Genomic DNA, 13,213 nt, shown 5'->3' on the forward strand with positions numbered 1-13,213 from the left:
GGGACTCCAGCCTGGGCAGCACGACCCGTTTCCATGGGTGCAAACCACCCAGAGCCCTGCTGAAACAGAAGCAAGCTCCAGGCCTGAGGTTGCGGCCGCCGGACTCCCGCGAGCCCTGCTGGGCAGCCCAGCCCAAGCCGCATGGCCACTGAAAGCCACCAGAAGCCACAGGAGTCTCCCCACCCAGGTGACCTCGCCTGCACTGTGCAGGCCCTGTTGTCTGCTCGAGCACCCACAGGCGCCCACCCCAGGGAGGGTCAGACCGGGTCCAGCCTTCCCTCCCTCGAATGCGCCGCACACACACCGGCTGCCGGGAAGGTGCATGGGCATCGTGCGTGTGGGCAGGGCACTGTTTCTGCAGAGCCCCGGGGGCTGGGAGGCCACCTCCAAATGGGCCCCTTCGAGCCCTGGAATCCCTTATCTCAGAAGAGGACACCAGGGCCCCGAGAGGAGGAGCGGCTCCCTCAAGGTTCTGGTATTTTCAGCCTCCCATGGCGACAGGGGCAAGTGTGTCCTGCACGGCGTGTGATCGGTCACAGAATGTTGGGAGAAGCGCGGGCCCTTGGGCCAGGACATTGGAGACGACTCGTGGCTGGGGGGGGAAGGGCATTGAGGCCAGTGTACAAAGGGTGTCATGGACAATCAGGGAGTCGGAACTCTCTGGAAAGCCAAGCAGACCGTAACTGGGGCTGATGGGTCAGCTCCGTACGGAGCTCTCAGCTACGCTGGGGGGCCTGACCTTCCTTGCTGGTGCACACCATGCTTCCTGGAACTCCGTCTGGTCACAGCTGGCTCTCCCCATGGATGGCACCTCTGTCACTCTGGTTTCTCAGGCTCAGATCCCTGGATTTCCCTGAGGCACACATTCAAATGCTGGGTCACTACCTGTTACTCCACTTTCAAAATGCAGCAGCCCGAGGCCAGGCACTTGCCCCTACCTGCCTTCCTCCACCTGGCCCGAGCCATGCGCCTCTCGCCCGGACCTTGCAGGGAGGTCCTTGCTGCTGACCCGGTGCCCGCCCTTCCTCTGGGATCTGGCCCAGAGTGGCAGGCGGAGGGATGCTCCCGTGTATGCCCTGCTTAGAAGCCTTCTAGGGCTTTCCATCTGTGCTGGGGTGAATGGTGTCCCCCTACGATTCACGTCCATCTGGAACCTGTGTGTGTGTGTGTGTGTGAGCCTATTTGGAAATAGAATCTTGGCAGAGGTCAAGTTTACATGAGGTCTTACTAGAGCGGGTGGGCGTGATGACTGCAGTCCTCGTAAGAAGAGGGGAATTGGACGCAGACACGGAGAGCAGACAAGCGTGCGAAGGCAGCCAGGGGACATCTGGGGCCACCAAGAATTGGAAGAGCAAGGACGGATCCTCTCCCTGAGCTGTCAGAGGGAGCTTGGCCCTGCTCACACCTTGCTCCTGGGCCTCCAGCCACCGGAACTAAGAAAGGATGTTTTATTTTTTGCTACCCAGGTCTTGATTCTTTGTTACAGCAGCCCCAGAAAAGGAATGCAGTGGCCAAACATGGCGCAGAAACCCACCACACCCTCCATCTGCCCAGTGAGACCTGGAATGGCCTGCTATATAGCAAAGGCCCTGAGAAGTCCTGCAGGGAAGAGCACGTTCCATTTTCCCGAACGCATTTAGACACAGAAGCATTCATTGCCATCTACCGTCGAACCTCTTATGGGATCCCCTTTGGGAAATGTTGCATTTGAAAAGCGGGAAGGTCTTCTCCAGCCTGAAAATCCTGTAGCTTTTGGAATTGGAAGCCAGGCCGTGAAATCAATAGAAATTTATATGCATAGTTAGGTGTTGGTTTTTTAAAAATAGCCAAAATGCTCTTCCGTGTTGGGGGGAAACAAAATCAGCCTGTGGAAGGGCACCTGTTCCAGTAAGTGATCAGACGCGCGCCGTTGACGCCCCGGACCCTCCACCTGAGCTCCGTCCCCGTGGGAATGAGAACAGTCACGCCGTGCGGGATTATTCCTGGGGCTGTGTTCCTAGAAGTGGAGCGGCTGAGTCAAAGACGGTGTATTTTTAAAGACCTTGGATTCGTAGTGTCGAGTTGCCCTCCAAAAAGTTGTACGGATTTGACCTTCCACCGGCAGAGACCGGAGGAGCCCACCTCAGTGCCCGCAGTGGGCATTCGCCTGCTGGACACCTTTAAACTGTCCTGTGTGTTTTGGCCACAGAGGTAAATAAGAGCTTTTATTGGGTTATCTGAGTTTCTGTTGACTCGCGTCCACAGCAGCCTGCCCGCTAGCCTATCCCCGCCAGCAGATGACTCTTGCCAGGGACCCGGCCGCGGTGCCCTGAGGTCAGGCCAAGCTTTTCAGGGGAAACAGCAAACTTCACTCAGATTTGGCCCAAAATACTAAACGCTGAAAAAGAGACGATTCAGTGTCATTGGACCCTTCCCTGGGGGCAGAGCTGGGTAGAGAAAAGAGGTCGGGATTGGGAGGCAGGAGAACCCCGGATGTGTCCCGGTGTGGCCCCTTTCTGGCTCCCTGACCTTGGGCAACTCATGACCTCTTCGTGCCTCCGTTCTGTCATCTTTGATGTGGGATAATGACAGCCCCGGTCTCTCCGAGTCGTGATGAGGATTAAATTATCTCCTTGTTGCGAGATGGGCTTTGGGGTGTAACCCTGCTATGAGCCACGTTTCCAGACGGCACGGTCCGTCCGGAGAGAGCTGCAGGGAAGGGCGATCCAGGCACCCACCGGGGAGAGGATGGACTCTGGATTTTTGCTTGCGATTCCCTAAAACATGGAAGGCATCTGCTTCACCCACGGCTTTATTTCCCAAATCTTGCCGTGACCCGGGATGCCTCCCTCATTCACTCCCTCCAGACCTCACCCCCCAAATCTGGCTGTTGTGTTTGCCTCTCGCCCCCTCCCACCCTCAGCCCTGCTTTCTGATGAAGACGAGCTTCCTGCCCCCAGTTTTGCTTGTTTCCTTGTCCCTTTCTCTAAGGTCTAGATTCTCCGCAAGAGGGGGGAGAGCCCTCACCTGCGTTCTCCTGCCCCGGTAGGTCCTGGCTCCCTCCATGTCTCCCCAGTCCTGCCTAGAACAACCTGGGAACAACAGAATCCTGTTTGGAAGGCAAGGAGGAAGCCGGGTGGGGGAAGACCAGACAGCCTGTGATGGGTGCGGGCCGTGCGAGTGTCTGGGCCCCCAACTCGCCAGCCCCGGGCTCCCCTCAGCGTCTCTTCTTTTTTGACTGAAGCCCTTGACATCGTCAGGGTCTCCCCTGAGACAACGTGGGTTCCCCACCCTCTCCCCAAGGGAGAGGTGAAGGGGCCGATCCTAACCTGGGCTTTGTGGCCAACATGGCAGTCCCGGCCTCAGGGGGCCTGGGGGTGGGGGCGAGCTCTCTGCTTTGGGGAGTCTTTTCCCTCCCACTGACCAAGGGCCTGTGTGTGCAGATGGGGCGGCGCCTCAGGATCACGACTCCGCCTCGTCCACCCTCCCTGCCGGCATCTCTGAGAGTGGCAGGACACAGGCCACGTCTCCCATTTCCCTGAGCCTCAGCTCCCCCCTCCTGGGCTCCCCAGCGCACTCTGCTCCTGCGTGTCCCCTCTGGCCCCAACAGGAGGGTGGAAGCAAGGTCCAGGGCAGGTCGGCCTAGAGCTGCCCAGCTCCCATGTTTAGTAGCCATGTGGCCTCGGGTAAGATGTGGACCGTTCGGAGCCTCAGCTTCCCATCTGCAAAGTGGGTGTGACGGCAGAGCTGGGCGGAAACAGATTGTTAGGTGTGCTCAGATGCGGTGTTGATGATGGCAGAGGTGGCTCCTGCTGTCTGTTCGTCCCTGGCCACATGCCAGGCGTTGTGGGCTCACCGTTCACCTCCCTGTGTGGTCCTGCCCACTCCTGGAGGCACCAGGAGGAATGGAGGCCCGGGTGATGGCTGCCGACACAGTGCTATCGGCTGCAACCCATGAGTTTATGTGCTGTGCTATGCATACGGGCCCCTGGGCCTCAAGGAAGAGCCGAGACCCTGGGAAGGCTTCCTGGAGGAGACGGCATCTGATCTAGGCCTTATACAATGAGTGATAAGTAGCTGTTCACTTTTTCGTTCCTTTGATTACCAGGCATCTCCCCTGTGTCCATGGGGCCCCGGGGCCGCCAGCCCTGTCAGGTGTTGGCTCTGGGAAGTTGGAGGCCAGGAAACTGGAGGCCGTCTCTGACCTCCCTTTCCAGGCTGGGGGTGTGGGTGCTGGTGGGGCTGGCCCACCCCTGAGGGTCACAGCGCCTAGAGGCCCCGGGGGCCTCGCCCGACAGCAGCTGTGAGCTGGTTGCATGTGCAGCAGGGAATGGGTGGAGCTCTGTGTGCACGCAGGAGAGCAAGCACAGTGCCTGGCACATATTGTGTGGCCGTAGTGCCACTGACAAATGCGTGTGCACACGTGTGTGCATGCGTGTGTGCGCGGGTGTGAGCGATGCCCAGGGCAGGGACCGGCCAAGAAACTGCTTCGCGGATCCTGGTCTGAGGCTGTGCGCCCAAGAGAATCCTGGCTGCTGACCCAAGGGGCCCGGGGTTGCAGTGAGCCAGCAAGTCTCTGGGGGGTCAGAGGGGGATCCAGAGGGGCCAACAGGCTGGGCTCCCAGGGGCTGCTGTGCGTGACTGCGCTGTGTGCGTGTAACATGTGCACACGGGCCGGGAAAAGGAACAGAGCTCGGAGCCAGGCTGCGACCCGGAGGAGCCCTGAAGACAGTCTCAGCGAGGAAGGCAGCCCGCTTGCGTGATCCGGGCTGTGAGAAAGACCCGCAGAGGCCGATCCTAGAGGCGAAGTAGACAGGTAGTTGCCAGGGGAAGGGAAGCGGGAGGGACAGCTCATGGGCACGGGGGTTCTCAGGGTGGGTGCTCGACACTCTCAGGGCCCAAGGTCCCTCTTGGCTGTTTGCTTGAAAGTGCTGAATTTTAGGTTATGTGAATCTCTCTTCAATAGGTTGTTGAAAAAGGAAAACAGGGCGCGCCTGGCTGGCTCAGTGGGAGTGTGAGCCTTGATCTTGGGGTTGTGGGTTTAAGCCCCATGATGGGCATAGCGCTCACTGGAAAAAAGAGAGAGGGAGATTGAAACGGGCACGTGTGCGTTTAGGGGAATGGCCGCCAGCTCCAGGCAGGGTTGCCAGCAGGAATGCGTCCTGGGAGCCTGTGAATCTGCATTTGCAGGTGAGCTGTCCTCATCTGTACGTGGGAGTGACTGATGGGGTGTTTTACCAGCACCATGGGACCACGTCCAGGTCACACCACCGGCTCGCAGCCGCTCCCAAAGCCAGGGGCAGAGTGCCCACCCCCGGTCCAGCGCCGGGCTGGCCGCCCCCATGTCCTCAGGCTCTCCGGGAGAAAGGAGGGCAGATGGAAAAGTACCTCCCAGCAGAGAAGGGCCTAGACAAACATGAAGACGCTGGTGGCTTTTAAAGACATGAGCCACAGCCTGTTTAAATTTGCGGGGGATTGCAAATGTTTGCTCTGGTGGGACTTTGTTATAAATGGACTTGGTTTTGTTTAGCTGGTTAAGTTTTTGTGTTTAAAAAATAAAAAGCCTGCAAGACCTTCTTAACTAAGAACACTGTGTTAGTCCAGAAAAACTAAGAAAAGGGCAAAAGACGTGGGCGAGGAGTCCAAGCACCCGCTGCTTGTCAGGTGGGGCGTGAGGTCGTGCGGTGGCCGCGAGGCCCTGACCCAGGGACAGATAGCACAGCGCACGGGCACCTCGGCCGCGCTCACAGCCCCAGGCCTCCCGCAGGCTGCACAGGGAGGACCGCGACGGCATCATTTCGCAGCTGAGGCCACTGAGGCACAGAGGGAAAGTGCCCGCCCCAGGTCCCGCCGCTGGAAGGTGGCAGCAGTGGGAACCGCAGCCACGTCCCACACGCTCTCGTGGCCACCCAGAGCCAAACCTTGGAGTGAGGCTCCTGGAGGCCGCCTAATGGCCGAGCTTTCTGGGGGACTGGATGTAGTCCCTTGCCAGGTAGCTGTCAAGGCCATCCAGTAAGCCACTGCCCCTGTGACCAGAGGACTGGGTCTCACCTGGACCGAGGCCAGAGAAAGGTCATGCACAGGCCGCTCCCAACTACTCAAACCGCTCCCCTGCACCTCTGGGGCACTTCCCACAGCAAATGCCTCTCCCCTACCCCCCTGCCCACCTGAGGAACCCTCACACCCCACCCCGGAGGGGAATGTCTGAAGCCCCCGATCTTCAGAAGCCCATCTGCTTTGCTGCTGGGCTCTGGGGGACAGCTGGCCTGTTCTTTAGGAAACTTACTTGGATGAGCCTCCGCCCCACCTGGCTGGTGATCCTTGGTGTGCATGTGTTAGCAGGCTCGGTGCCTTCTCCGAGCCTAGCAGGCTGGGCCACCGAGCTCTGCCCACTTCCAGTTTGATGTTAGATAAAACTCAACACCAGCCAGCCCTTCCTTGCCCCAGGGCCTTTGCATGTGCTGTTGCCCCCACCTGGATGGCTGTTCTCTCCCTCAGGGCCCTTCCCTGAGTCCTCATTCTCCATGAAGTCCACCCTGGTCTTCCCTCTCCTGCTGCTGTTCATTTGTAGCATGAATCACAGTATATAATTTAATTTCTTGTATCCATGTCTGCTGAGGGCAGAGGCCTCACTGGCACAGGGTAGGCATTCCTCGGTATTTGTGGACGGCCTCGGGGGATGAGCCCTGGCGGGGAGTGTCTGTGGCTGCAGGCCTGTGTGGACATCTGCTGTCTGGTGGCGCCCTCTGGTGGACATTACGCTGATGCCAGGCTGAGAGCCAACGCCTGCGGCTTTCCCTTTCAGCTTCCCTACCCTTGGGTCGTCCACTCGTGCAGGACCCTGGCCACCAAGGTGACGTATGTGAGCCCGTGGGCAGCAGAAGTTGGTCCTCCTGGAGTCTTGTGAGCTGCTTCTGGAGGAGCAGGTGAGTTGGGAGCTCAGCCCACTTATGTTTTTATTAAGCTGCTGTTAACATTAAACATAAAATGGTCATTTTGTGCCACTTGTGGGCTGCAAAGCAGCCTCTCCTGGTCATCCTCTGGGACCCCCAGGGCCCTAGTTCCCTCCCTTTCTCAGCAGCTGGCTCCTCCAGGCTGCGATGGAGGCTGTGGTAGGCAGGTCCTGGCCACCGACCCAGCTGTCCCCTCCTTCCCCCAGGATTTGCACTAAAGGTCACAGAAAAGATCTGCAGGCTTTTAGAGTCTGAGCCAGGGAGTGTGAAGCTGTGGACACACACATCCCAGACACTGAAAAATCAGGGTCTGAATGTCAGAGTGGAGCCGAGATTCCAGGTTGGGCCCTGCACCGGCACAGGTGTAAAGGCCAGCACAAAGGCTTCCCTGGAGGAAAGGGGTCACGAGGACACGGACAGGCCTTGCTCCCGCGCCCGGGGGACATGACTTAGCCTGGAAACAGCAGTGAAGTTTTTGGGATATATTCGCAGTTCAAACGCAACTAAAAATATTTCATTGAAATAACCTCAGTGAAGGTTGCAATTTGTGTTACCGTTTTGGACCTATTTACTCAAAAGGGCTTTTTGAAATTACTTTTTAAACTCAGTAATTAGAAAAATAAAAACAGAGGAGGAGCTAGATTAGAAAAAGTGTTTTATTCTAGCCTGAATGCCCCTGTGGGGTCCTCTTCTTTCCCTCCCCGTGAGGACTGGGGCATTTTGGTCACCGTAGGGAGCCTGTCTTTTGGTCTGTGAAACGGGCATTCTGTTATCTGCAGCAGGGCTCCAGTGAGATGGGATGGGGTCATGGGCCCGACGGCATTTTAGAACCGGAAGGGTTGAAATGGTGTCTTGGTGGTCACTGTCATTGTTGAACCTTGCCCTGGATGCTTTTCTCGGAGCTCAAGCCAGCTCTTCCGGCCAGGGGAAGATGGCCGGTCTGCAGGTGGACAGCGTCCCCGTCTGTGCACACGGGCATGCCCACCTGCGGCCCGATGGCATGTGGAGCCGGGCGGTCGTCAGAAGAGGGGGTTTCAGATTTGGCGTGCCATCCTGCAGGTCTTGCCTGGGACATGGCAAAGCCTGACTGCTAAGTCAGAATAATGCCGTGACTTCATGTAGAGCTTCTGCCCCGAGAGGGCCATTTCCTTTCAAGTGGTGCCCTGGGAACCTCCGTGCTGATTCGATGAGGCCTCTGGGGCCAAACCAGTCCTTCAGATGAGGAGGGTGCCGTCACAGCTGGGTGACTTCTGTCCTCGGGATGGCTGGGCTGGGACCAGCAGTCAAGGTCGTGCTGAGACAGAACGCCAGAGTGACCCCACCCACGTCCAAGAGCAGCCAGCGTGAGGGCTCTGCGGGAAACGCTTCCCACCTCCCAGATGATACCATGGGGGCCACCGTTCTCCACTGTCTGAATCGTTTCCTGCTTCGTCCCTCAGCCACACTTCCTACCTGACCTGTGTCAGCTTCTAGGCTTTTCTCAGTGAGCCAGGAACTCTTCCCAAAATGATTAAGTTTTAGACTTTGTAGAGTAGATGATAAAGAGCTCAAAGGAATGGTCTGCTTTCGGGATCGAGCACTTTCTTCCTTTTAATTGCTGATTCCGCAAACACCTGCCCACTTTGAAATTCTCCAAAAGGCTCATTGCATCATCAAGTCCAATTGCTTTACTTTTCTCTCTGTTCTTCCTGGTCTGACTTTACAAGGGTGTGTGTGTGTGTGTGTGTGTGTGTGTGTGTGTGTACATGCATACATGATCTTGACACGGGAGAAGATGGGCTTCTTCACTTGTGCAAGCATATTTCAGTGTTGTCAAATGGTTAATACTTTCATTGAGGAGCTACGGGGCGTTAACTCTTCCCATGGTGGCTGACATTTAGCTTTTACTACTCAGTGTGGGTCTGTGGACCAGTAGTGTTAGTGTCACCAGGAGTTGGTTAGAGACGCCGAAATCTCAGGCTGAGCCCCAGGCCTGCTGAGTCAGGATCTAACCTCTACCAGGATGCCAGGAAATGTGTATGTACATTACGGTATGAGCAGCTCTGGTTCAGAACTTGTAAAATGCTGAAATTACTTTGCATGGCGTGGCGATGCCCTTACAAAAATAAGGCCTTGCGAGGCCGTCAGTTTTCATGTGTGGGACTAATCTTAAGAAGAACCCGAGGGGCTTTGGGACCCCAAGTAACTGGACCTGCTTGCTCCCATCTCATGAGCCTGCAAAGTCACATTCCTTTAGGATGTCCCAACACTGAAAAAAATCACATCCATGGGGCAAAGCTTCACCGCCAGACCTGGTCTGGGGAGAGGGGGCTGCACATGGCCAAGGTGTTTTTAGGGTCTGGGTGGATATACACGAGACGGGAGGTGGGGTGACAATGGAGCTCCCCAGTCTCTGTACTTGGAAGAAGTGAGGTCCCTGCGGGTCTCTGCGGTTGTCTGGGCTTACGTGGTTGCCGTGTTTGTGTTACTTGGAAGACAAGCAGTGACCACGTTCACGTCAGACCTGCATGCTTGCCAATGCGCCTGTGGCCCCTTTCATTTAAAGCTCTTGGTGGTTCATGCGTCTTGCAACAGGCTTGTGAACGTGCCTATTTTGGAGAAATTGTCAGCAAATGGTCTCCTTGGTCTTGGCTGGTAGGAGCTTTTGTTTCCTCCTTCCTAGCACATTCGTTATGACACTCTCAAGGATGACAATCCAAACGAGGGGATGCAATAAAAGGAAGGATAGTGAAATCCAAACATTTCATGTAGTTTGAATTTTGCTTCCCAATCTGTTGGCGGTCTCAATCCCTCCTCCCAGTAAAATCCTTCCTCAAGATAAAGACCTGCCACTAACACGCCTGACCCCCAGGGCACTCCTGCAGGACGTTAGCTGTGCCCAGGGGGTGGAGTGGGGTGGGGGGGTCCCACGGCCCTCGTGCAGGTGCAATCGTTAAGTGGTGTGCTTTTTCTTCGTGATTCAGTCTTGGAAGGGGTACATTTCTAGGAGTGCACCCTCTCCAAGCTCTCCCCTTTGTCGGCACAGGACTGTTTGCAGTAGTCTCCTATAGTCATTTTTTTCGTATGGTGTTGGTTATAATGTCTCCTCCTTCATTTCTGATTTTATTAAGTCTTCACAGACCTATAACAAATACTGAAATTGAATCAGTAATCAAACCCCCCCAACAAATAGAAGTCCAGGACTAGACAGCTTCACTGGTGAACTCTACCAAACATTAAGGGAAGAACTGGTGCCAGTCCTTCTCAAACTCTTCCAGAAAATTTAAGAAGAGACACTTCTAAACTCAATCTATGAGGACAGCATTACCCTGACTCCAAAGCCAGACACAGCTACTATAGGAAAACTACAGCCCAATGTCCCTTATGAAAACAGATGTAAAAGTCTTCAACAAAACAATAGCAAACCAAATCCAACAGCACATTAAAAGAAACATACACTGTGACCAAGTGGTATTTTCCCCCTGAATACAAGGATGATTCAACAAATAAACGTCAACTCATGTGATTCACCTGCATTAGCAGAATAAAGCATAAAATTCACAGGATCATGTCAACAGACAAAAGATGTCTGACAAAATTCAACACTCTTTCATGCTTAAAAACAACAACAAATGAAGCCCTCAACTGTAAATAGAAAGTACCTCAACATAATAAAGATGTCTGAAAAGCCTACAGCTAACATCATACTCAGCAGTAACAATACGAAACAAGACAAGGAAACATCATACTCAGCAGTAACAATACGAAACAGGACAAGGACACATCATACTCAGCAGTAACAACACGAAACAGGACAAGGACACATCATACTCAGCAGTAACAACGCGAAACAGGACAAGGACACATCATACTCAGCAGTAACAACGCGAAACAGGACAAGGACACATCATACTCAGCAGTAACAACGCGAAACAGGACAAGGACACATCATACTCAGCAGTAACAATACGGAACAGGACAAGGACACCTTTTACTTTCACTCCTTTCGTTCAGCATGGTACTGGAAGTCCTAACCAGAGCACTTATCCACAAAAAAGTAAAACACACCCAAACTGGAAAGGGAGAGAGAAAACCATGCCTGTCTGCAGATGACATGATCTTATATATAAAACACTCTATAGATTCCCCCCAGAACAAACCTAAATAAATAAATACACTGTTAAAACTAAGAAATTTAATAATAAAAGTTGCAGGATATAAAATCAACATACAGAAGTCAGTCACGTGTCTATACACTAACAACAAACTACCTCAAAAGGAAATCAGGAAAACGATGCCATTTACTTCAAAAAGATAAAATACTCAGGAATAAACAAAGGGAGTGGAGAACTTGTATAAACTCCAACAACACTGGTAAAAGAAATCAAAGACACACATGGAAAGGCATCCCATGTTCATGGATGGGAAGATGTATTACTAATATGCCCACACCCCCCAAACCCATCTGTAGAGCCAATGTGACCCCCATCAGAGTCCCAATGCCACAAAAACAATTCTAAAACTCATAGAGAACCACACTAGCCCACCAATCATGAAAGCAAAGAATAAAGCTGAAGATCACTCTTCCTAATTTCAAAATAGATTTTTTTTTAAAGATTTTATTTATTTATTTGACAGAGATCACAAGTAGGCAGAGAGGCAGACAGAGAGAGAGAGAGGAGGAAGTAGGCTCCCTGCAGAGTGGAGAGCCCAACGCAGGGCTCGATCCCAAGACCCCAGGACCATGACCTGAGCCGAAGGCAGAGGCTTAACCCACTGAGCCACCCAGGTGCCCCTCAAAATAGATTTTGAAGCCATAGGAATCCAAACAATACGGTACTAGCATAGAGACAGAGACCAATGAAACAGAACGGAGAGCCCAGAAATAAGCCCGGGCATCTGTGGCCAACTGAGCTTCGACAGAGGGTACCAGAAACACGAAGGGGAGAGGACAGTCTCTTCGACAAATGGTGGAGTTGGGAAAATGGGAGAATGAAAATGGACCCCTGACCTTCCCTCATACACAAACGTCAACTCAAACAGGAGACCTGAAACTGTAAAACTCCCCCCAGAACACACAGGGCTTGAAGCCTTCGGTCCACGTAGGTCCACACAGACACCTGCACGTGGACGTTTCTAGCAGCTCCGCTCGCAGCCGCCAACGCCGGGCGGCAATCGAGATGCTCTTGAGCAGCTGGATCACCTGCACCTGCAATCAGATATTAGCGCTAAAGAGGAAGCCGTCAACCCGGGAAGAGACAGGACACTCACATGCTTGTACCTGAGGGACCAAAGCCCACGTGAGAAGTCCACGTACAGTGAGATTCCGACCAGATGACCTTTCTGAGGGACGAAACTACAAAGACAGTGAAAAGATAAGCAGATGCCAGGCAGGGTAGAGGGAAGGAGGAATGAGGTGGAGCCACGGCTTTTTCCGGGTAGTGGAGATACCGTGTGTGGACACCCGTCACTAGACATTGCTCCAAACCCACTGAAGTAACACTAAGAGCGAACCCTAATGTAAACTGTGGGCTTTGGGTCAGGTGTCACTGCGGGCTCATCAGCTGGGGTGGCGGTGCGCTCCGGTGGGGGATGCTGATGCGGAGGTGTATGGGGCATACGGAAGCCCACTGAACCGTCCCGTTTTGCTGGTAATCTGAAACCACTTTTTAAAAAAGTGGTGTGTGTGTGTTTCTTTAAGAAAGAAAATAAGGACAAAGGAACTATAAAAAGCCCTCGGAAACTATCATAACCTAAAAAAAAAATAATTCTGCTAGAAGACAAAATTAAGAGTATTTTCCAGAAACACAGCATACACAGTAAGAAAATCAGAGGAGTGGTCTAGGCAGGGCGACATTCGATTTGTAAGAGTTAGAAAAAACAAGAAAACGGAGAGGATGGGTCATCTGCCAGGACCAAGAGGATATGTCTGGGACGGGAAGGTGCACGTGCACAAGGCCAGCCGCAGGGACATCCAAGGACCATACAGGCTTCCTGTGGTCGGAAACACACACACAGACGCATGAGGACACACGGGAACCCGGGGGCACACACCGTCTCAGTAGCTGTGCTGGGGGAAATGACGATATGGCGTTTCTAGCCGGACGACGGAAGAGACCACAACTAGAACTCACAATCTGGTCATACTGTCCGTCAGCCAAGGTAAAGGTAGAATAAAAGCGTTTTCCAACTGGCTACCATGTTGGAAACCTTGACCAACAACACCCCTCCTCGAGGAAGCACGGAACATTCTGCAGCAGCTGCAGGACCCAGATGTGGAACCCAGGAAAGGGGAGGCTCGA

At 53.8% G+C, this 13,213-nt stretch overlaps 1 protein-coding gene across 1 annotated transcript in view; it reads left to right on the forward strand.

Moving 5' to 3' along the window:
* LOC116578870 overlaps positions 1 to 13,213 on the forward strand; it is a 59,922-nt gene that overhangs the window by 27,608 nt on the left and 19,101 nt on the right. The window contains 1 exon segment of the mRNA XM_032323451.1: positions 6,785 to 6,905. Coding sequence (XP_032179342.1) covers positions 6,785 to 6,886 — 102 coding nt within the window. The 3' untranslated portion in view covers positions 6,887 to 6,905.

This window comes from Mustela erminea, chromosome 19, assembly GCF_009829155.1.
Source record: "Mustela erminea isolate mMusErm1 chromosome 19, mMusErm1.Pri, whole genome shotgun sequence".
Taxonomy (NCBI): Eukaryota; Metazoa; Chordata; class Mammalia; order Carnivora; family Mustelidae; genus Mustela; species Mustela erminea.